Source organism: Pan paniscus, chromosome 1 (assembly GCF_029289425.2).
Source record: "Pan paniscus chromosome 1, NHGRI_mPanPan1-v2.0_pri, whole genome shotgun sequence".
NCBI classification, from domain to species: Eukaryota; Metazoa; Chordata; class Mammalia; order Primates; family Hominidae; genus Pan; species Pan paniscus.
Window position 1 is genome coordinate 133749202 of NC_073249.2, and position 21550 is coordinate 133770751.

The 21550-nt window shown below is 37.0% G+C and overlaps 1 protein-coding gene across 20 annotated transcripts in view; it reads right to left on the minus strand.

Annotated features, from left to right (window-relative positions):
• CCDC18 (coiled-coil domain containing 18) overlaps window positions 1-21550 on the minus strand; it is a 97869-nt gene that overhangs the window by 10924 nt on the left and 65395 nt on the right. For 19 of the 20 annotated variants that reach the window (XM_057302928.2, XM_034931314.4, XM_034931321.4 and 16 more), the window contains 6 exons: window positions 20908-21007; window positions 20153-20269; window positions 12461-12604; window positions 10573-10776; window positions 8244-8381; window positions 2226-2426 (listed from right to left, as the gene is read on the minus strand). In XM_057302928.2, coding sequence (XP_057158911.2) covers window positions 2226-2426; window positions 8244-8381; window positions 10573-10776; window positions 12461-12604; window positions 20153-20269; window positions 20908-21007 — 904 coding nt within the window. The remainder of the gene's footprint in view (window positions 1-2225; window positions 2427-8243; window positions 8382-10572; window positions 10777-12460; window positions 12605-20152; window positions 20270-20907; window positions 21008-21550) is intronic. The other variant, XM_063606836.1, reaches the window with a different exon arrangement.

Here is a 21550-nt window from a genome sequence, read left to right on the forward strand (position 1 = left end):
CATGCATCCCAGGGATGAAGCCAACTTAATTGTGGTGGATAAGCTTTTTGATGTGCTTCTGGATTCAGTTTGCCAGTATTTTATTGAGGATTTTTGCATCGATGTTCATCAGGGATATTGGTCTAAAATTCTCTTTTTTTGTTGTGTCTCTGCCAGGCTTTGGTATCAGGATGATGCTGGCCTCAGAAAATGAGTTAGGGAGGATTCTCTCTTTTTCTATTGATTAGAATAGTTTCAGAAGGAATGGTACCAGCTCCTCTTTGTACCTCTGGTAGAATTCAGCTATGAATCTGTCTGGTCCTGGACTTTTTTTGGTTGGTAGGCTATTAATTACTGCCTCAATTTCAGAACCTGTTGTTGGTCTACTCAGGGATTCAACTTCTTCCTGGTTTAGTCTTGGGAGGGTGTATGTGTCGAGGAATTTATCCATTTCTTCTAGGTTTTCTAGTTTATTTGTGTAGAGGTGTTTATAGTATTCTCTGATGGTAGTTTGTATTTCTATGGGATCAGTGGTGATATCCTCTTTATCATTTTTTATTGCCTCTATTTGATTCTTCTCTCTTTTCTTCTTTATTAGTCTTGCTAGCGGTCTATCAATTTTGTTGATCTTTTCTAAAAACCAGCTCCTGGATTCATTGATTTTTTGAAGCGTTTTTTGTGTCTCTATCTTCTTCAGTTCTGCTCTGATCTTACTTATTTCTTGCCTTCTGCTAGCTTTTGAATGTGTTTGCTCTTGCTTCTCTAGTTTTTAATTGTGATGTCAGGATGTCAATTTTAGATCTTTCCTGCTTTCTCTTGTGGGCATTTAGTGCTATAAATTTCCCTCTCCACACTGCTTTAAATGTGTACCAGAGATTCTGGTATGTTGTGTCTTTGTTCTCATTGGTTTCAAAGAACATCTTCATTTCTGCCTTCATTTCGTTATGTACCCAGTAGTCATTCAGAAGCAGGTTGTTCAGTTTTCATGAGTTCTGTGGTTTTGAGTGAGTTTCTTAATCCTGAGTTCTAATTTGATTTCACTGTTGTCTCAGAGACAGTTTGTGGTGATTTCTATTCTTTTACATTTGCTGAAGAGTGCTTTATTTCCAACTATGTGGTCAATTTTGGAATAAGTGTGATTTGGTGCTGAGAAGAATGTGTATTCTGTTGATTTGCAGTGGAGAGTTCTGTAGATGTCTATTAGGTCTGCTTGGTGCAGAGCTGAGTTCAAGTCCTGGATATCCTTGTTGATTTTCTGTCTCGTTGATCTGTCTAATGTTGACAGTGGGGTGTTAAAGTCTCCCATTATTATTGTGTGGGAGTCTAAGTCTCTTTGTAGGTCTCTAAGGACTTGACTTATGAATCTGGGTGCTCCTGTATTGGGTGCATATATATTTAGGACAGTTAGCTCTTCTTGTTGAATTGATCCCTTTACCATTATGTAATGGCCTTCTTGGTCTCTTTTGATCTTTGTTGGTTTAAAGCCTGTTGGTTTAAAGTGGCTAGAGTGCCAATTTTTTGTTGTAAATCCTACATTCACATTCTTAAAATCACAATTAACAAAACAGTTGTAGAGTTGGCACAGAATAGGACTGTACACAGCTGCAGTCTTTTTCTTTTTCCTCTTCTGCATTATCTAGCCATAATTGATATGTGGTATCTCATATAAGTAGGATTTTATTTAAGTTACAGTTTAACACATAACTTTTACAATTAAATATAGTACACTGAATACATTAAATTAATTCAACTTTTTCTTAAGACTCAAAGAAGGTCACTGTTGTGAACGTAATTGTAGTGAGCCATAATATAATGATGCCTTCATGGCTCTCAAAAAATTGTCTTTGCCCTTGTTGACCTCAAGTGATCTGCCCACCTCGGCCTCCTGAAGTGCTGGGAATACAGGAGTGAGCCACCACGCCCAGCCTACTTTATGATTTTAAAAGAACTTTGCTGATTTTGAAAAATGTTTCTACTTTTTTTTAGGTACATCAAGTATAAAACCCTCTAAACATTATGATTAGATGAGTTTATATTTGAACATTTATAAATTATATCTTCTATGGTAATAAGATGTACATCATCTTAATAATTTCCTAAATTCAACATCTTCTAAATCAAATGGTTTTTATTCAAACAGGCCAATATTTGGTCATATAGTCCTCTATAAACTACTAAGACAGGTAAATAAGTCAGACATTTACGTTTTCATAGATATGCTTTATTACTTTTATATGTTTACTTACTTTAGTAAGTAATGCTTCATTTGCAGCTTCAATTACTTCATTCCTATCTTGGACTTGTTGATGCAAATTGCTTACAGTATCCTGAGCTTCTTCTAATTCCAGTTTTGCCTTCTCTAACTGTTCGTTTAGTTGCTGAACAGAAGACTTTTGAGAGTCAGCAGAAATCTTCCACTTTGCATGGTTCTCTTGATGTGAAATCATCTATATAGCCCCAGAATTGGAAAAGAAAAAAAATAAAAAAAAGAAGGAAACTGGATTCGACAACAGTCTAATGCTTTCTACTTTTATTTACTTTTTCTTTAAAAAAAGTAAATTCTGTTTATAGTTACAAACATCTGATTTCTCAATGAATACTAGAGGAAAAAGGGAACAAAGGAATCCATAATCTTCAATTTACTTAAGAACTTAATTAACCAAATGCAATGGACTCTATTTGGGTACTGATTTGAACAAATAAACTATAAAGACATTTTTGAGACAATTGGGGAAATGTGAACAATGATTGGGTATTTGATGATATTAAGGAGTCACTGTCAATTTTTAGGTGTGATCATGGTATTGTGGTTCTGTTCCAAAAAATAGCCCTTATCTTTTAGAGCTATGTTACAGTTTGGCTCCGTATCCCCATCCAGGCTTCATCTTGGATTGTAATTCCTGTATGTCAAAGGAGCAACCTGGTGGGAGGTGATTGGGTCATGGGGATGGTTTCACCCATGCTGTTCTCATGATAGTGAGTTCTCATGAGATCTGATAGTTTAAAAGTGTGACACTTCCCCTCTTGCTCTCTGTCTCCCACCACTATGTAAGACATGACTTGCTTCCCCTTCTGCCATAATTATAAGAATTGTAATTTTCCTGAGGCCTCCCCAGCCATGTGGAACTGTGAGTCAATTAAACCTCTTTTCTTTATAAATTACCCTGCAACTGTCACCATTCTCCAGACCCCAGAATGGTAGATCCAGCGACAGCCCTTGCACCTTCACCTGGAAAAGCCTCAGGCACTCACACCAGCCCTAAGACTGTGTAATTTATAAGGAAAAGAGGTTTAATTGACTCACAGTTTTTATAGCACTGTGAAAATGGACTAATAACAGAAAACTGGTATCAGAATAGTGGGGTACTACTATAAAGATAACCTGAAAATGTGGAAGTGACTTTGGAACTGGGTAATGGGCAGAGGTTAGAACAGTTTGGAGGAATCAGAAGACAGGAAGATGTGAGAAAGTTTGGAACTTCCTACAGACTTGTCAAATGGTTTTGACTAAAATGCTGATAGTGATATGGACAATGAAGTGCAAGCTCAGGTGGTCTCAGATGGAGATGAGAAACTTATTGGAAACTAGAGTATCTTGTATGTTTTAGCAAAGAGACCAGTGGCATTTTGCCCCCACCCTAGAGATCTGTGGAACTTTGAAGTTGAGAGAGATGATTTAGGGTCTCTGAGAGAAGAAATTTTGAAGGATTCAAGAGGTGATCTGGCTTTTGTGAAAGTGTACAGTCATATGCATTCACAAAGAGATGATCTGAAATTGGAACTTATGTTTAAAAGGGAAGCAGAGCATAAAAGTTAAAAAAAAATTGCAGCTTGGCCATGTGGTAGAAAAGAAAAACCCATTTTATGGGGAGAAATTCAAGCTTGCTGCAGAAATCTTCTTAAGTAATGAGGAGCTAAATATTGCCAAGACAATGGGGAAAATGTCTCCAGGCCATTTCAGAGATCTTCAAGGAAGCCTCTCCCATCACAAGCCTGGATATCTAGGAGGAAAAAATGGTTTTGTGGGCCAGGCTCAGAGCCCCACTGCTCTGTGCAGCCTCTAGACGGGGTGACCTGTATTGCTGTTGCTTCAGCTCCACCCGTGGCTAAAAGGGGTCAAGGTACAGCTCAGACCATTGCTTCAGAGGGTGCAAGCCCCACACCTTGGCAGCTTCCATGTGGTGTTAAGTCTGCAGGTGCACAGAAGACAAGAGTTGAGCTTTGGGAGGCTCTGCCTAGATTTCAGAGGATGTGTGGAAATGCCTGGAAGTCCAAGCAGAAGTCTGCTGTGGAGGTGGAGCCCTCATGGAGAACCTCTACTAAGGCAGTACAGAGGAGAAATGTGAGGTTGGAGCCCCCACACAGAGTCCCCACCGGGGCACTGGGTAGTGGAGCTGTAAGAAGAGGGCCACCATTCTCTAGACCCCAGAATGGTAGATCCACCAACAGCTTGCACCGTGCACTTGGAAAAGCCCCAGGCACTCAACGCCAGCCCATGAAAACAGCCACAGGGGCTGTACCCTGCAGAACCACAGGGGTGGAGCTGCCCAGAACTTTGGGAGTCCACCCCTTGCATCAGTGTAGCTTGGATGTGAGACATGGAGTCAAAGGAGATTATTTTGGAGCTTTAACATTTAATGACTGCTCCACTGGGTTTCAGATTTGCATGGGCCTTGCAGCCTCTTTGTTTTGGCAAATTTTTCCCATTTGGAAGGGGAGCATTTACCCAATGCCTGTACCCCCATTGTATCTTGGAAGTAACTAACTTGTTTTTTATTTTATAGGCTCATAGATGGAAGGCTTGTCTCAGATAAGACTTTGGACTTGGACTTTTGGGTTAATGCTGGAATGAGTTAGTTAAGACTTTGGGGTTCTGTTGGGAAGGCATGATTGTGTTTTGAAATGTGAGAAGGACAAGAGATCTGGGAGGGGCCAGGGTTGGAATGATATGGCTTGGCTCTGTGTCCCCACCCGAATCTCATCTCAAATTGTAATCCTCACGTGTGGAGGTAGGTACCTGGTGGGAGCTGATTGGATCATGGGGGTGGTTCCTCCAAGCTGTTCTCATGATAGTAAGTTCATTCTCATGAGATCTGATGGTTTAAAAGTGTGGCATTTACACACTCTCTCTCTCCTGCTGCCATGTAAGACATGCCTTGCTTTCCCTTAACCTTCTGCCATGATTGTAAGTTTCCCGAGGTGTCCCCAGCCATGTGAAACTGTGAGTTAATTAAACTTCTTTTCTTTATAAATTACCCAATCTCAGGTATTTCTTTATAGCAGTGTGAAAATGGACTAATGGACTAATGGAAAATGGACTAATACAAGATACTTATTGAATATAGAATAATTATGTCTACATAATTATTTACAGATGAAATAATTATGTCTAAAATTTGCTTCAAATAATATGTGAATATGGGGGATGGGTTGCGAATGGGTTTAACATTTATGTTAAACTCCATTCACGGGAGTTTGGTAACATTTTTGTGGGTGATTGATGTGGCTTGGGGGACCATGTCTTGCTTAGATTGGTGGGGCTTGTGGGGACCATGTCTTGCTTAAATACATTTAGAATCATATCTCTTTGAAAGCACTGTGCTTTCAAAGGTTAAAGGTATGTTGACACACTTCTGAGAATGCTTAGGACTGTCTAGGTTTTATGCCTGGTACCCTCATGTAATTACTATAGCATTCCTTTTCATTCTCAAAAGTATTCTCTTTTAGATAAAGAAAATGGTCAATGTATTTATGGATGAAATTAATTGGCTATGCATTGAAAATTATTAACGTTCAAAAATAAATATGAGGATGTATATACTATTTATACTATTCTATTTTTAAATATATTTAAATTTTTCACAATTAAAGTTAAAACAATCTCATTCTCCTCCAATAAGTCAGGAGTTTTACATTTATTATTAAGTGATTTTCTGACAATTTGGAAACCTATATATTAAAAAATACTGTTGATCTCGAACTGGAAATACCATTTGACCCAGCCATCCCATTACTGGGTATATACCCAAAGGATTATAAATCATTCTACTATAAAGACACATGCACACGTATGTTTATTGCGGCACTATTCACAATAACAAAGACTTGGAACCAACCCAAATGTCCATCAATAATAGACTGGATAAAGAAAATGTGGCACATATACACCATGGAATACTATGCAGCCATAAAAAAGGATGAGTTCACGTCCTTTGCAGGGACATGGATGAAGCTGGAAACCATCATTCTCAGCAAATTATCACAAGAACAGAAAACCAAACACCGCATGTTCTCACTCATAAGTGGGAGTTAAACAATGAGAACACATAGACCTAGGGAGGGGAACATCACACACCGGGGCCTGTTGGGTGGTGGGGGATTAGAGGAGGGATAACATTAGGAGAAATACCTAATGTAGGTGACAGGTTGATGGGTACAGCAAACCACCATGGCATGTGTATACCTATGTAACAAAACTGCATGTTCTGCACATGTACCCCAGAACTTAAAGTATTAAAAAAAAAAAGAAAGTATAATAAAAAAAACTGTTAAAAATTATTGATCTTCTTTTCTAGCTCTCTATTACTTTAATACCATATCCTCTCATTTTTATATTCAAACAACATATATATTTTAAAAGTAAATTTTTATCAACTTCCAAACAGGTAAAAATATATACTTCAATATTATAGACAAAATATTAGTATCAAATATTAAATAGTAATATTAAATATTAAAATGCAGCGGCATGTACTTATTTTTTTTGAGACGGAGTTTCACTCTTGTCACGCAGACTTGACTGCAATGGCGCGATCTTGGCTCACTGCAACCTCTGCCTCCCAGGTTCAAGCAATTCTGCTGCCTTAGCCTCCTGAGTAGCTGGGATTATAGGCATGCGCCACCACGCCCAGCTAATTTTTGTATTTTTAGTAGAGACGGGGTTTTGCCATGTTGGTCAGGCTGGTCTTGAACTCCTGACCTCAAGAGATCCACCTGCCTTGGCCTCCCAAAGCGCTGGGATTACAGGTGTGAGCCACTGCGCCCGGCTGGCATGTGCTTTTACTCCCAGCTACTTAGAGGCTGAGTGGGGAGGGTTATCTGAGCTCTGGAATTTGAGGCCAGTCTGAGCAACACAGACCCCATCTCTTTTTAAAAAAGATAGCAATACTGAACTAATTTTACAATTTATTTTATGTACAATCTATTTATAATTTCAGGTGGCTTATAAAACTAAAAGAAAAAATTGGATAATTACACTTAAAAACAGAACAGAGGCCATATAATGAAAGTGTAATGAGTAGTTAAGGGCAAACACTTGAAAGCGCCTAATTATTACTGATAGTTACTAAGCTGAGCTGTTAATAACAATTATATAATTATGCTGAGTCCAACAGCATTCATTCAGGTTTGTCGCTAAAGATCAAAGGTTGCAAATTCTTAGCCTTAGGATTAGACTCAGCTTGTAAATATGTTTTGTTTGGCAGGCACAATGCTTTCAAAGAGATATGATTCTAAATGTATTTAAGCAAGACATGGTCCCCACAAGCCCTACCAATCACTCACAAAAACGTCACCAAGCTCCCTTGAATGGAGTTTAACATAAATATTTGCAACCCTTGCCATATTAGAAAAAACGCTTTATTAGCACTAAACATAAGTAATTTATTTAAATCATATACAGAGATTTTGGGTAATATCTTTAAATGTAGTTTTTAAAAAGATGAAAAATGCTATTCTAGTCAATAATACTGCCCATTTCTGTGAAGGCTCAAGACATGCTGATAGATAAAAAGGCTCTAGTATTACCTCTCTAGCTAAGTTATTATAAGAAGAAATGCTGAAAATTGCAAAGCATTATAGATTTACATCACATGAAACGGTTTATATCAGTTATTAAATATTTCCAGTTAATCTTTTACAAATGCTATTTTATATTTTATATTAATTCATTTAATATTCACCACAGTTCTATGAGGTAGATACTATTATTATATCCATTTTAGACACAGGTTAAGTAACTTACCCAAGGTGATACAGGTGGCTCCGTGGTGAGCTAGGGTTTAGAACCAGGTTGCCTGGCTCAGGAATTCAAGCTCTTAACCCCACAGTATATTAAAGTGAAAGCTGTATGTTTAGGCTACCAGAAATGAAGACCACAATGTATTATTCAATAATGAACACTTAAGAGCTGGACTCATACTTTTGTCCAGATAGGTCAACCTACTTTAGTGGGCACTATCAAAACAAATTAAATTTTTCTTTACCTCCATATGATAAGCTTCTTTGAGAGATTCTACTTCTGCTGACAATTTCTTGATTTCTGCTTGCATTCTTGCTTCTAAATGAGCTTCACGTACTTTAGAAGCCCCCAGTTCTTCAGCTAAATGGTTTCCATGAGCATCCTTAAAAATGACATATTGAGTAAAAGCTATAAAACTTGTTTATTTGGTTATTATAGCTAAACTAATCCAGTGCATTATTGGAAGTAGTTTAATTTTTTATATTATATAAACACAGATACAAAGTTAACTTACTAAATAGTATGCTTTAAAATCTAGACATTTCAGAGACTATTAATCGGAGAGTATTAATATAATTGTTTGCTGTCATCATCAAATAGATGTTCACTAACCAATGTTTTCTATAAAATGAACTATTAATAATAACCACAGGACACTGAACTCTGGCAGATAACAGTCTACTGCTAGGTATGCCTGTATATTTTTGCTCACTATATATATTGTCTGTTTATCAAGAGTCAGTTGTGTTTTTATTCAAACTTATTTATGCTAATTTAGCTAACTGTGCTTGTAATTTTAATTGTGTAATTTTATTATAGATTATGAACATGATGAAATAAGCAAATGCAAAGTTTTTATCCAAAAACTAAGTTATATGTTTTGAACCAGCTTAATAAGTCATGAACATTTTGCTATCCAATTAGAAGCACTCAAAATTGTTATAAAATATGGTAGGAGGTCCCATAAAAATATAACATGGTTCACTTACAAATGTCTTTTAATTAATTATTAATTAATTTTTATTAATTTAATTTTATTAATTAATTTAATTATTTTAATTTTAATTAATGTCTTTTAATTAATTCTTCCTCCACTTTAAAGAAAGCAGAATTGGCAACTATAGATGATGGAATATAGTGTGGTGAAAGACCAGGTAGGAGTCTAGTTATGTGAGAAAGACTAGGTAGAATTCTAATCAAATGACTCATACAAAAAGAACCAAGGTTTGGCCCTACATCAAAGGAAAAACATATCAATATATATTTAGTTTTGGGTTAAAATAAGTATTTAAAACACTGTCAATTAAAAAATTCCTAACTTTAATTCACTTTTTAAAGTGAGCTTAGCTTATCAAATAAAAACCAATTGTACTATACTTTGACACTATTGATAAAGGCAGAAATGAGATAAAAGTAGATAGCTTTCCTTTTCCTAGAACCCCAAATGTATAATATATCTCTAATAAACATTCTCTATGTATGCTTTACTGGTCTAACCATCCAGAAATGTGAATAACAACATAGGTAGGCTTAACCAAAATTAAAGGTAAAAATATTTTAATTCAGTTCCTATGGAATTGAATTAAACCATGGAAACCACAATGGAAAGCAGAATTTTTTTTTTTTGCAACATCAATAAACACATTTTTCTTAAAGTCTAAATAATTAACCCAAGTATACCAATGTAAATATTTTTAAGCCAAGTAGTTAACTTCCTACCAAATACTGGAAAAATAAAATTTATATTAGTATTTTTGCTTTTTAAAAGCACTTTACCTCCAAGTTACTTTATCAACCAAGGGTTTTGAACTATAGGTTTCCTAAAAGTTACAAATTTACATAGTTACAAATTTGGATAGTTTTCATGTTTTTTTTTTTTTTGAGATGGAGTCTTGCTCTGTCTCCCAGGCTGGGGTGCAGTGGCACGACTTCAGCTCACTGCAACTTCTGCCTTCGGGATTCAAGCGATTCCCCAGCCTCAGCCTCCCGAGTAGCTGGGACTATAGGTGCCCACCACCATGCCTGGCTAATTTTGTTTTTTGTATTTTTAGTAGAGATGGTGTTTCACCATATTGGCCAGGCTGGTCTCGAACTCCTGACTTTCTTATCCGCCTGCCTCGGCCTCCCAAAGTACTGGGATTACAGGTATGAGCCACTGTGCCAAGCCAATAGTTTTCATTTTTAAGAGTCACTACAAATGTAAAAATTTTTACCCAAAAAAGATTAGCTTTATTTTTTCTTCAAGTAAGAGCTCAAACTCACTTAAAAGTCTAAAAGTGCTTTATAACTCAATTTGAGAACTAGTTTAGCCAAAACTCAGTTCTGAAGGACTTCCTGGTTATATTACAAAGTTATCTATATATAACACAGTTCATTATTTTCTAAAATTGTGGTAAAATACACACAAAATTGACCATTTTAACCATTTTTAAGTGTATAATTCAGTGGGATTAAGTACATTCACACTGTTGTGCAATACAGTTCATTTTTGCAAGAACTATATTCTACAGTTCAAAAAAATGCTAATATTTGTAAGATTTCAGATACATAAGATTATTTAAAATAGGGATTACTTTCTCTTTAGAGAGTTGCTTCATATCCTCCAGTTCACTAGAGAGCCTTTCTATTTCTCTCTGTGCTTGGACTTGCTGATGACGAGCCTCTGCCAATTCTGTATGAGAGTTCTGCACCTGCTCCCGGGTCAGCCTCAATTCTTGCCCCAAATCTATGGCCTCCTTGTACTGAGTGGCAATGTACTGTTCTTGCTCTTTCATAACCTGAAAAGCATAAGGTATTTGTAGGTTTCAGAATGAAATATATAGATAACCTATTTCTTATTCTGATTTTGCTTAATACGTAAATTTCCACCTTCCAACTAAATCCTTTAACATACAATGAGTATCACCCACTGTGAAACTGATATTCAAGAAAAAAATCTAATGAGAAAATGACAAAAATACCATAATTGGGACTCTTATTGATATATATTACATGACTGTAACATACACAAGCCATATAATCTTTTATCATTTTAAATGTAACATTTATGACAGAAAACATAAAGAGAAAAGAGAAGTTAACATTTGATTATCTATGTCAAAGACAGAGAATATATTGGTATAGATAATTAAAATCCACCATTTAATCCACACAGCTGGGTTAAGGTCTTACTCTCTGTGAAAGTAAAACTTGTCACTGGGGCTGCTACTCCCACTGAAATGGTTTTATATTACTCAATTAAATTTCTAATAAAGTATTCCTCCCCCTCCTCCCCACTCTCCCTCCCCCCTCCTTCTTCTTCCTCTTCTTCCTCTTCCTCCTCTTCTTCCTCTTCTTCTTCTTCGTTTGGTACAGGCTCCTGCTCTGTTGCCCAGATTGGAGGGCAGTGGCATGATCACAAATCACTGCAGCCTTGACCTCCCAGGCTCAAGCAATCCTCCCATCTCAGCCTCCCAAGTAGCTGGGACCACAGGCATGCATCACCACACCTAGCTAGTTTTTTAATGTTTTTGTAGAGACAGGGGTCCCACTACTACGATGCCCAGGCTGGTCTTGAATTTCTGGGCTCAAATGATCCTGCCAACTTGGCCTCCCAAAGTGCTGGGATTATAAGTGTGAGTCATCGTGCCTGACCCTAAATTCACTTTTTAAAAGAGCAAGTGGAGGAATGAATTCACCAGTCAACACACATGCATACTGATGATATGAAGTCATCAAACTTCATCTGGCAACTCAGTGCACTTGGTCTCAATGTACAATTATTTATTTATCCATTCTTTTGATGGAGTTCCTAACAGACAAAACACTGTATCTTATTAATAGCTGACTCTTCGGCCGGGCACGGTAGCTCACGCCTGTAATCCCAGCACTTTGGGAGGCCAAGGCAGGTGGATCACAAGGTCAGGAGTTCAAAACCAGCCTGGCCAATATGGTGAAACACCATCTCTACTAAAAATACAAAAATTAGCCAGGCGTGGTGGCAGGTGCCTGTAATCCCAGCTACTTGGGAGGCTGAGGCAGGAGAATCACTGGAACCTGGAAAGCAGAGGTTGCAATGAGCCAAGATTGAGCCACTGCACTCCAGCCTGGGCAACAGAGAGAGACTCAGTCTCAAAAAAAAAAAAAAAAAAAAAAGCTGACTCCTCAATTCTATTACATAGCAGCTTCTCAATAAATATTTGTCAACCAAATAAGCATATATTGTAGATTTACTATATGAAAGATACCATGCAAAGGCCTGTATACAGAGATAAATAAGACACTGTCTTTGCCTATACCTAGACCATCAGAAAAATATTTTAAAAGGTCAAAGAAACTAACAGGTTTCTGGCACAAAAAACTAGCCTAAAAACAGTTATGGCACAGTTTCTGTATATTAAAACCAACCAGTTTAAAACATAAAGATTCATTTCACTCAACAGAGACTACCACTTGTTCCTTAGGTGGAAATAATTTGCTTACACTCTCCATTTCTTTCATCCTTTGTTGTGTTCTTTCAATTTCTTTTTTCAGTTGACTTATCTCCTGTTCATTTTGTAGCATTATAAACTCTTTTTCTCGAAGCTCTTCTTTAGCATTTTGTAATCTGTCATTCAGACTTTCTATCTGAATTTTAAACAGATAAGCAGTATCAGTAAAATTAATGAAATGTAATTTAATCAATGCTGTGTTCCAAGTAAGTCAAGCTTTAAACACTCATATCTAAAAGCAAAATATAAATAGGTTAAGGCAATCGTATCCTGGAAATAAGCACAAAAATTCTTGTTCTTGGACATTACCAGAAAGGCAGAATAGAGGGTAACCCACTCATATTCCCCCACAACAACAGGAATCCTGCACCCTCTCAGACTTCACCACTATAAAATGTATCTATGTAACCAAAACTACTTGTACCCCAAAAGCGATTGAAATTTAAAAAATTAAAATAAATAAAAGTAGAAGTTGTATTCTACCATTATATTAAATAGAGAAGACTTTTTTGTTTTTGTTTTAGCTTATAGAAGTCTGTAAATTACAAAATGAAAATTGTGTCTTCACCCCAGTCTCTCAACAATACTTAGAGGTAAATAAACACTGTTAATTTAAAATAAAATAAAATAAAAAAAGAATCCTGCACTTTTCTATAGTCAAAAGCCTCTTTGCAGGAGCCTCAGGATTCAGGTAGGAGTTTGTGAAATCCTAGTAGAGACGAAGACGTGGGAGGGTTATTTTGAGAGCACAGACAGAAACCCAGGTGGCTGATATGCCAAGCTTGCTTCTGGGTTCAAGCCTGGAAACAGCCCACGTCCCCAAGGGACTTGGCAACAGCCCCATTTGGCCTTGAGCCTACAAGCACAACCATCTGAAAAGGGGTCCATAAGGAATCATGCATACTAGTGCCTTAGTGGAAAGGCTCTCTCCCTGCTGACATCAGTCTCAGCAGTGAACCGGAAAATTGCCTGGTGACTCTGCTCCAACTCCCCTCAGCTAAGGTCCCAGCTCAGAGCTGCTCACACACAGACCCAAAGGGAGACCTGTCCTTATCCTGCTGCCTAGGAGTCTACGCCTCCTTGAAAGGCTTGCCAACCTCTGTCCCAGAGCAGATCCCAAGGGGACCCAGTCTCAGTCCCGACTCTCCTGCTGCAATCAGGGAACTATCCCATCTGTGCAGGTACTTGCTGGGAGACACATGCACCTCTGAAATAATGAGATAGGCTCTCCAGCCTCTGTCGCACAGCAGATGCTAAAGGGGTTAAATCTCAGCTCCAGCACCTCCCACTGCAGACAGGGAACTATTCCATCTGAGCTGAGACCTGCTGGCCCTGTCTGGGCCAACAAGATAGGTTCTCCAGCCTCCATCCCACAGCAGATGCCAAGGGGGCCCAGTCTCAACTCTAGCTCCTCACACTGTCGTTGGGGAAATATCCTGTGAAGGAGCTTGCTGGGCTATGTGTGCCCCTCTAAGCTGAGACTGGGCTCTTCAGCCTCCATTCCACAATATATCCCAACAGGGCCAGTCTCAACTCCAGCCCCTCTCATTGCAACTAGAGACTCATCCCACCTGTCAAAAGATTTGCTGGGAAACATGCCCATCTGGGCCACCAGGACAGCCTTCTGGACCTGGGTCCCTGGCAAGCATTCCCACAGCCTTAGTACGCAACTTGACCCCTTCCCAGGTCCATGTGGGCCAGAAAGCCATGTCAACCTTGAAGCCCTCGTAAGACCTGCAGCAAGCCTGGATGTAGATTATTCTCTAGTGTTCAACAGCTGCAGTGATCACAGCCTCAGGGAACACAAAAGCCAGTTTGCTTAAATTCCTGGAAGGGCCTCCCAAAAAGGACAAGCACAAACTAAGCCAGACTGCAAAGACTAAAATAAATACCCAGTCCCTGAATATGCAGATGTCATTGCATATCTACAAGTATCAAGAACATTGAAAGAAATACAACCTTACCAAATGAACAAAATTAGGCACCAGAGAGTAACCCTGAAGTGATGGAGATGTGTGATCTCTCAAAGAACTGAAAATAGGTATTTTAAGGAAGTTCAACAAACTCTAAGATGACACAGGGAATCAATTGAGAAATTTATCAAAAAAACAACAGAATAAAATAATTTTTAAAAAATCAAACAAAAATTTTGGAGCTGAAAAATACAATAAATGAAGTGAAAAATGAAATAAAGAGCATCAACAGCAGAATGGGTCAAATAGAATCAGTGAGCTTGAAGATGGACTATTTGAAAATATATAATCAGAACTGAGGATGGTGGCTCACACCTGTAATCCCAGATACTCAGTAGGCTGAGAGGATCGCTTGAGCCCAGGAGTCTGAGACCAGACTGAGTCACATAGTGAAACTCCATCACTTAAAATAAATTTTTTTTTAATTAGCCAGGTGTGGCGGCATGCACCTGTAATCCCAGCTACTCACAATGCGGAAGTGGGAAGATTCTTTGAGCCCAGGTGGTCAAGGCTACATTGAGCTATGATTGTGCCACTGCACTCCACCTCTGGGTAACAAAGACCCCATGTTAGTTAGTTAATTAGTTTGACAGATAGATAGATAGATAGATAGATAGATAGATAGATAGATAGACAGACAGATAGATAGATAAATAGACTACACAGTGAGAGGAGGAAAAAAGGAATAAAAAGGAATAAACAAAGCTTATGGGATCTTTGGGACAACATCAAAAGAGCAAATCTTTGAATTATTGGAGTTAAAAAGGGAACTGAGAAAGACAAAGGGGTAGAAAGCTTTTTTAAAGAAACAAAAGAAAAATTTCCAAACCTGAGGAAAGATATAAGTATGCAGGTATAAAGAGGTCAAAGATCGCTAACCAGATTAAACCCAAATAATAACACCCTAAGATATATTATAATGAAACTCTCAAAGATCAAAGACAAACACAGGATCCTGAAAGCAGTGAGAGAAAAGAAGCAAATAATATATAAGGAAGATCCAGTATGCCTGGTAGCAGACACCTCAGCAGAAATTTACAGACCAGGAGGGAGTAAGATGACATACTCAGTGCTGAACAAAAAAAACCTGTCAATCATGAATACTGTGCCAAGCAGAGTTATCCTTCAGAAATGAAGAAGAGACACTTTCCCAAAGAAAAGCTGAGGAAATTTGTCGCTACTAGACCTGTCCTACAAAAAATGCTAAAGGGAATACTTCAAACTTAAAAGAAAAACAGCCACTAATGTGACTGTTACACCAACACTGAAATCATGGTGTGTAAACCACTTATATCTTTAGTAAGAAGACTAAAAGGCAAAATTATTAAAAATAATAATTACAACAATTTATTCAGAGATAGGCAATATAACAATTTAATTGGAACACCAAAAATTCAAAATGTGGAAGGAGAAGGAGATTAAAGTATACAAGTTTTTACTTTTTTTTGTTTTTGCTATCACAGTTGATATCAGTTTTTGATAGCTTGTTATAACAATAGGATGTTTTCTATAAGTCTCACCACAAAGCAAAAACCTGTGAGAGATACACTAAAAATAAACAGCAACCAATTAATCATACTACCAGAAAAAATCATTTAACCACAATGAAAGACAGTAAGTGGGAAAGAAAGGGAGGAGTTACAAAACAACTAAGAAACAAGTAACAGAAACGCACAGATCCTTACCTATTAATAATAACATTGAATGTAACTGGACTAAATTTTCCATTTAAAACACATAGAGTGGGTGAATGGATTAAAAAACAAATCCAACTATATGCTTCCTAAAAGAAATTCACTTCATAAAGACACACATAGACTGAAAGTAAAAGAATGTAAAAAGATGTTCCATTCAAATGGAAATCAAAAGAGCAGAAATAGCTATACTTAGACAAAACAGACTACAGGTCAAAGACAGTAGAAAGAGACAAAGAAGGCCAGTATATAATAATAAATGTGTCACGCTAGCAAGAGGATATAAAAATTATAAATATCTATGCACCCAGGCATATAAAGCTCCCGAGTATATAAAGCAAACATTAATAGATCTCAAGGGACAAATAGGTGGTTGCAATAAAACGACAGGGACTTCAATACCCCACTCTCAGTAATGAACAGATTGTCCAGATTAAAAAAATCAACAAAGAAACATCAGAGTTCAACTACAAACTAGGCCAAGGAGGCATTTTGTAACTGACATTTACAGAACATTTCACCCACTGTTACTGAATACATATTCTTTTTTTTCTCTCTTTTCTTTTCTTTTCTTTTTTTTTTTTGACAGGGTCTCACTCTGATGCCCAGGCTGGAGTGCAGTGGCACAATCATAGCTCACTGCAGCCTCGACCTCCTGGGTTCAAGTGATCCTCCCGCCTCAGCCTCCCAAGTAGCTGGGACTACAAGTGCTCATCATCACACCTGGCTAATTTTTTTTCACTTTTTGTAGAGACAGGGTCCGGTCCCACTATGTTGCCCAGGCTCACATTCTTATCTGCACATGGAATATTATCCAGAATACATAAATATGTTAGGCCACAAAATAAGTCTCATCAAATTTTAAAGGTAGAAATCCTATCAAATATATTATCTAACCACTATGGAATAAAAATAGAAATCAATAATAAGAGGAACTTTAGAAATTATATAAATACATAAAATGTAAACAACATGCACCTGAATGAACAAAGGGTGAGTGAAGAAATTTTAAAAAAAATTTTAATGTCTTGAAACAAATAAAAATGGATATACAACATAACAAAACCTACGGGCTACTGTGAATGCAGTACCAAGAGGAAAGTTTATAGCAATAACTGCTTACATCAAAAAAATACAAAAATTTCAAACAAACAATGCACCTAAAGGTGCATGTTAAAATTAAAAGCATTATTGAAAATATTATTGGACATATTACTGAAAATGATGCTTTTAGAATTGCATTGAGAATATATTTGATAGGATTTCTACCTTTAAAAATTTGATGAGACTTATTTTGTGGCCTAACATATTATATATTCTGGATAATACATAATACATTTATGTATTCTGGATAATTCCATGTGCTGATAAGAATGTGAGCCTGAGCAACATAGTGGGACCCTGTCTCTACAAAAGGTAAGTTCAAGTTGGTCTTGAACTGCCTTTCCCACACTGGAATAGCAACAGCCAAACCCAATATTATTAGAAGGAAAGCAGTAATAAAGATCAGAGCAAAAATAAATGAAATTGAGACTATAAAACAATACAGAGGATAAATGAAACAAAGAGTTAATTTCTTGAAAAGATGAACAAAATTAACAAATACCTTTAGATGACTAAGAAGAGAGAGAATCCAAATAAATAAAATGAGATGAAAAAGGAAACATTACAACTCATACCACAGAAATACAAAGGATCACTACAGACTGTTATGAACAACTACATACCAACAAATTGGAAAAACTAGAAGAAATGGATAAATTCCTGGACCCACACAACCTACTGAGATTGAACCATGAAGAAACAGAAAACTTGAATAGAACAATAACAAGTAATGAGATAAAAGCAGTAATAAAAAGTCGCCCATCAAAGAAAAGCCCAGGACCTGATACATTCACTGCTGAATTCTACCAAACATTTAAAGAAAAACTAATACGAATTCTACTCAAACTATTTCAAAAAATTGAAGAGGAGGGAACACTTTTTTTTTTTTTTTTTTTTTTTTTTGAGACAGGGTTTCACTCTGTCGCCCAGGCTGGGGTGCAGTTGTGCACTCATGGCTCAATGCAGCCTCTACTTCCCAGGCTCAAGCAATCCTTCCACCTCAGCCTCCTTAGTAGCTGGGACTACAGGCACATGCCACTACACCTGGCTAATTTTTCTACTTTCTATAGAGATGGGGTTTCACCAGGTTGTCTAGGCTGGTCTTGAACTGAGCTCAGGCAATCTGCCCACCTCGACCTCCCAAAGTGCTGGGATTACAGGCACGCACCACCGTGCCTGGCCCACTTCTAAACTCATTCTACAAGGCCAGCATTACCCTGATACCAAAATCGGACAAGGACATAACAGAAACAGAAAACAACAGGCCAATATCCCTGATGAACACAGAGGCAGAATCCACAACAAAATACTATCAACTGAATTCAAAAACATTTTTAAAAGATCATTCACCATAACCAAGTGGCATTCATCCCAGGGATGCCAAGATGGTTCAACATACACAAATCATTAAACATGATACATTACATCAACAGAATCAAGGACAAAAACGATATAATAATTTCATATTAAAATTAAAAGCATTATTGAAAAGCATCAGATAAAATTCAACATCTTTACATTATAAAAGCTCTCAACAAATTGGGTATAGAAGGAAAATAACAGGCTGGGCGCAGTGGCTCACGCCTGTAATCCCAGCACTTTGGGAGGCTGAGGTGTGTGAAATCATGAGGTCAGGAGTTCAAGACCAGCCTGGCCAAGATGGTGAAACCCTGTCTCTACTATAAATACAAAAATTAGCTGAGCGTGGTGGTGGGCACCTGTAATCCCAGCTACTGGGGAGGCTGAGGCAGAGAATTGCTTGAACCCGGGAGGCGGAGGTTGCAGTGAGCTGAGATCGCGCCACTGCACTCTAGCCCGGGTGACAGAGCAAGACTCCATCTCAAAGAAAAAAAAAAAGAAGGAAAATAACACAGTAAAGATCATTTACAACAAACCCACAGTTAATATCATAGGAATAGGGAAAAACTGAAAGTCTTTCCACTAAGATATAGAACAAGACAAGTATGCCCACTTTCACCACTATTATTCAGTATAATACTGGGAGTCCTGACTAGAGCAACTACAGAAGAGAAAGAAAGGGCATCCAAATTGGAAAGAGAGAAGTTAAATTATCCTTGTTTGCAGAGGATATAATCTTGTATTTGGAAAAACCTGAAAACTCCACCAAAAAACTATTAGAACTGATAAACAGGGCTGGCGTGGTGTCTCATGCCTGTAATCCCAGCACTTTGGGAAGCTGAGGGGGGAAGATCGCTTGAGCCCAGGAGTTTGAGACCTACCTAGGCAACATGGCAAAACCCCATCTCTACAAAAAATTTAAAAATTAGCCAATCATGGTGGTGCACGCCTGTAGTCCCAGCTACTTCAGAGACTTGAGGTGGAGGGAATCACCTGAGCTTGGGATGTTGAGGCGGCAGTGAGCTATGATCATGACACTGCACTCCAGCCCAGATGACAGGGTGAGATCTTGTCTCAAAACACAAACAAAAACAAAAACTAAAAAAGAACTGATAAATTCAGTCAAGTTGCAAGATACAAAATTAACATACAAAAATCAGTAGCATTTCTATACACTAAAAGCAATCAATGTGAAAAAGAAATCAAGAAGGCAATCCTATTTAAAGCAGCTACAAAAAAATAAAGTATCTAGGAAGAAATTTAATCAAAGAAGTGAAAGATCCACAGAGTGTGGTCGCTCACACCTGTAATCCCAAAGCTTTGGGGAGACCGAGGCAGGAGGATTGCTTGAGCCCAGGAACTCGAGGCTGCAGTGAGGTATGATCACGTGTCACTGCTCTCCAGCCTGGGTGACAGAGAATGACTCTGTCTCCAAAAAAAACAAAAAACAAAACAACAATAACAAAAAACACCCACTATTTGAAGGGGTGTTTTTAGTTACAGTTTGAATTTTTTTAAAAATAATTTAAAATACGTAATTTTAAAATAATTTACCTGTTTGTTACATTCTTTAAGTTCCAATTCTGATTTCTCCAGAGTACCTTCTAATTTAATTATTTTTTGTTCCATTTCTCCTCTGTGCTCACGAATAGTCATATCCAAATGTGTAACCTAAAAAATAACCTTAAACTGTTGTTCAATTTTATTCTGATATAAAAACTTGTATGCTTAGAATAGGCTTTGTAATTGTTTATAGCAAGTATAACAAGTATAAACTCATTTTATTAGTATAGCTAATATACTAATGCTCTTTGCTTTAGTATAAACTCAAATTATTTTTTAAATGGGAAAAATAATCATTGTTTACTAATACTGGTTCATGAGCCCCATATACATTTTTTTTAACAATACATAGTGACATTCAATCCCATATACATTATAGAAACAATAAAATATAGTTGTGTTCATAAATGACAAATAATTCAGACTTCATTTTATGCTGGACAAAAAGTGCTAAATAACGCCTTCCTAATATTTTTGTTCCTCCAACACTTAGCTTCTTCTGATACAGGGTAATATAAGAGATCAAAAGGCTCAGATACTAAGCTAATCCTCATTTTCAAAATCTACTTGCTAGAAAAATATCAAGATAAAGAGAGATGACATATCTCTAATTTAGTAAACCCTATGTGCAGAGAAAAGATATGCTATAAAAATGCCCATTTTACAAAAAATTGGTGACCTCTCAAATCCTGTGTGACTGTGTCATAACAGAAAACTCCATTAAAATATAATCAAGAAAAATCAACCTGAGCTGCTCTTTGCTTTAGTTCCCAATTTCTCTCTTTAAGTGCCTGATCCATTTCAAGGAGCTCCTGCTTTTTGTCTTCAATCTCCATCTTGCATTCTCTACAATTTATCAAAGGAAAAAGATCAAAGCAGATAGTAGGAAGAGTATAATTTTAAAAAGTTAGGTCAACCAGGTTACCTCTTCTATAAATTAAAAGCAAAATAATATATGCAATCAAGTCAGATTGAAAGGGTCAAATTTAAGGAATAATAGATAAAGAAAAAGATTGACGTCAATACAATTAATTTAATAAAGAGTATTCTAAAAGGGTAAAAGTTAACTCACACTGTGGTATTACAGATAATTTAAGCTAATTGCTAAAACACTCCCAGGACTCCAAGATTGAATGATTATAAGAATTTTTAAAAATACATATCCACATTTTTTCATACACAGGTCAAAGGAGTGTTTCAAAGTCTTTTACATGTAACAATTGTGACTTCATTACAATTGAATGAGGCATTTAACCATAGTATTTCTCATGAGGATGTTACTCGAAATGATGCCTTACATACAAAAAAGCACTTAAATCTAATATAAAAATATTACAAATTCTAAGCCCTCTTAAACCCTAATTTATGTATAACCTTATATTATAAAAT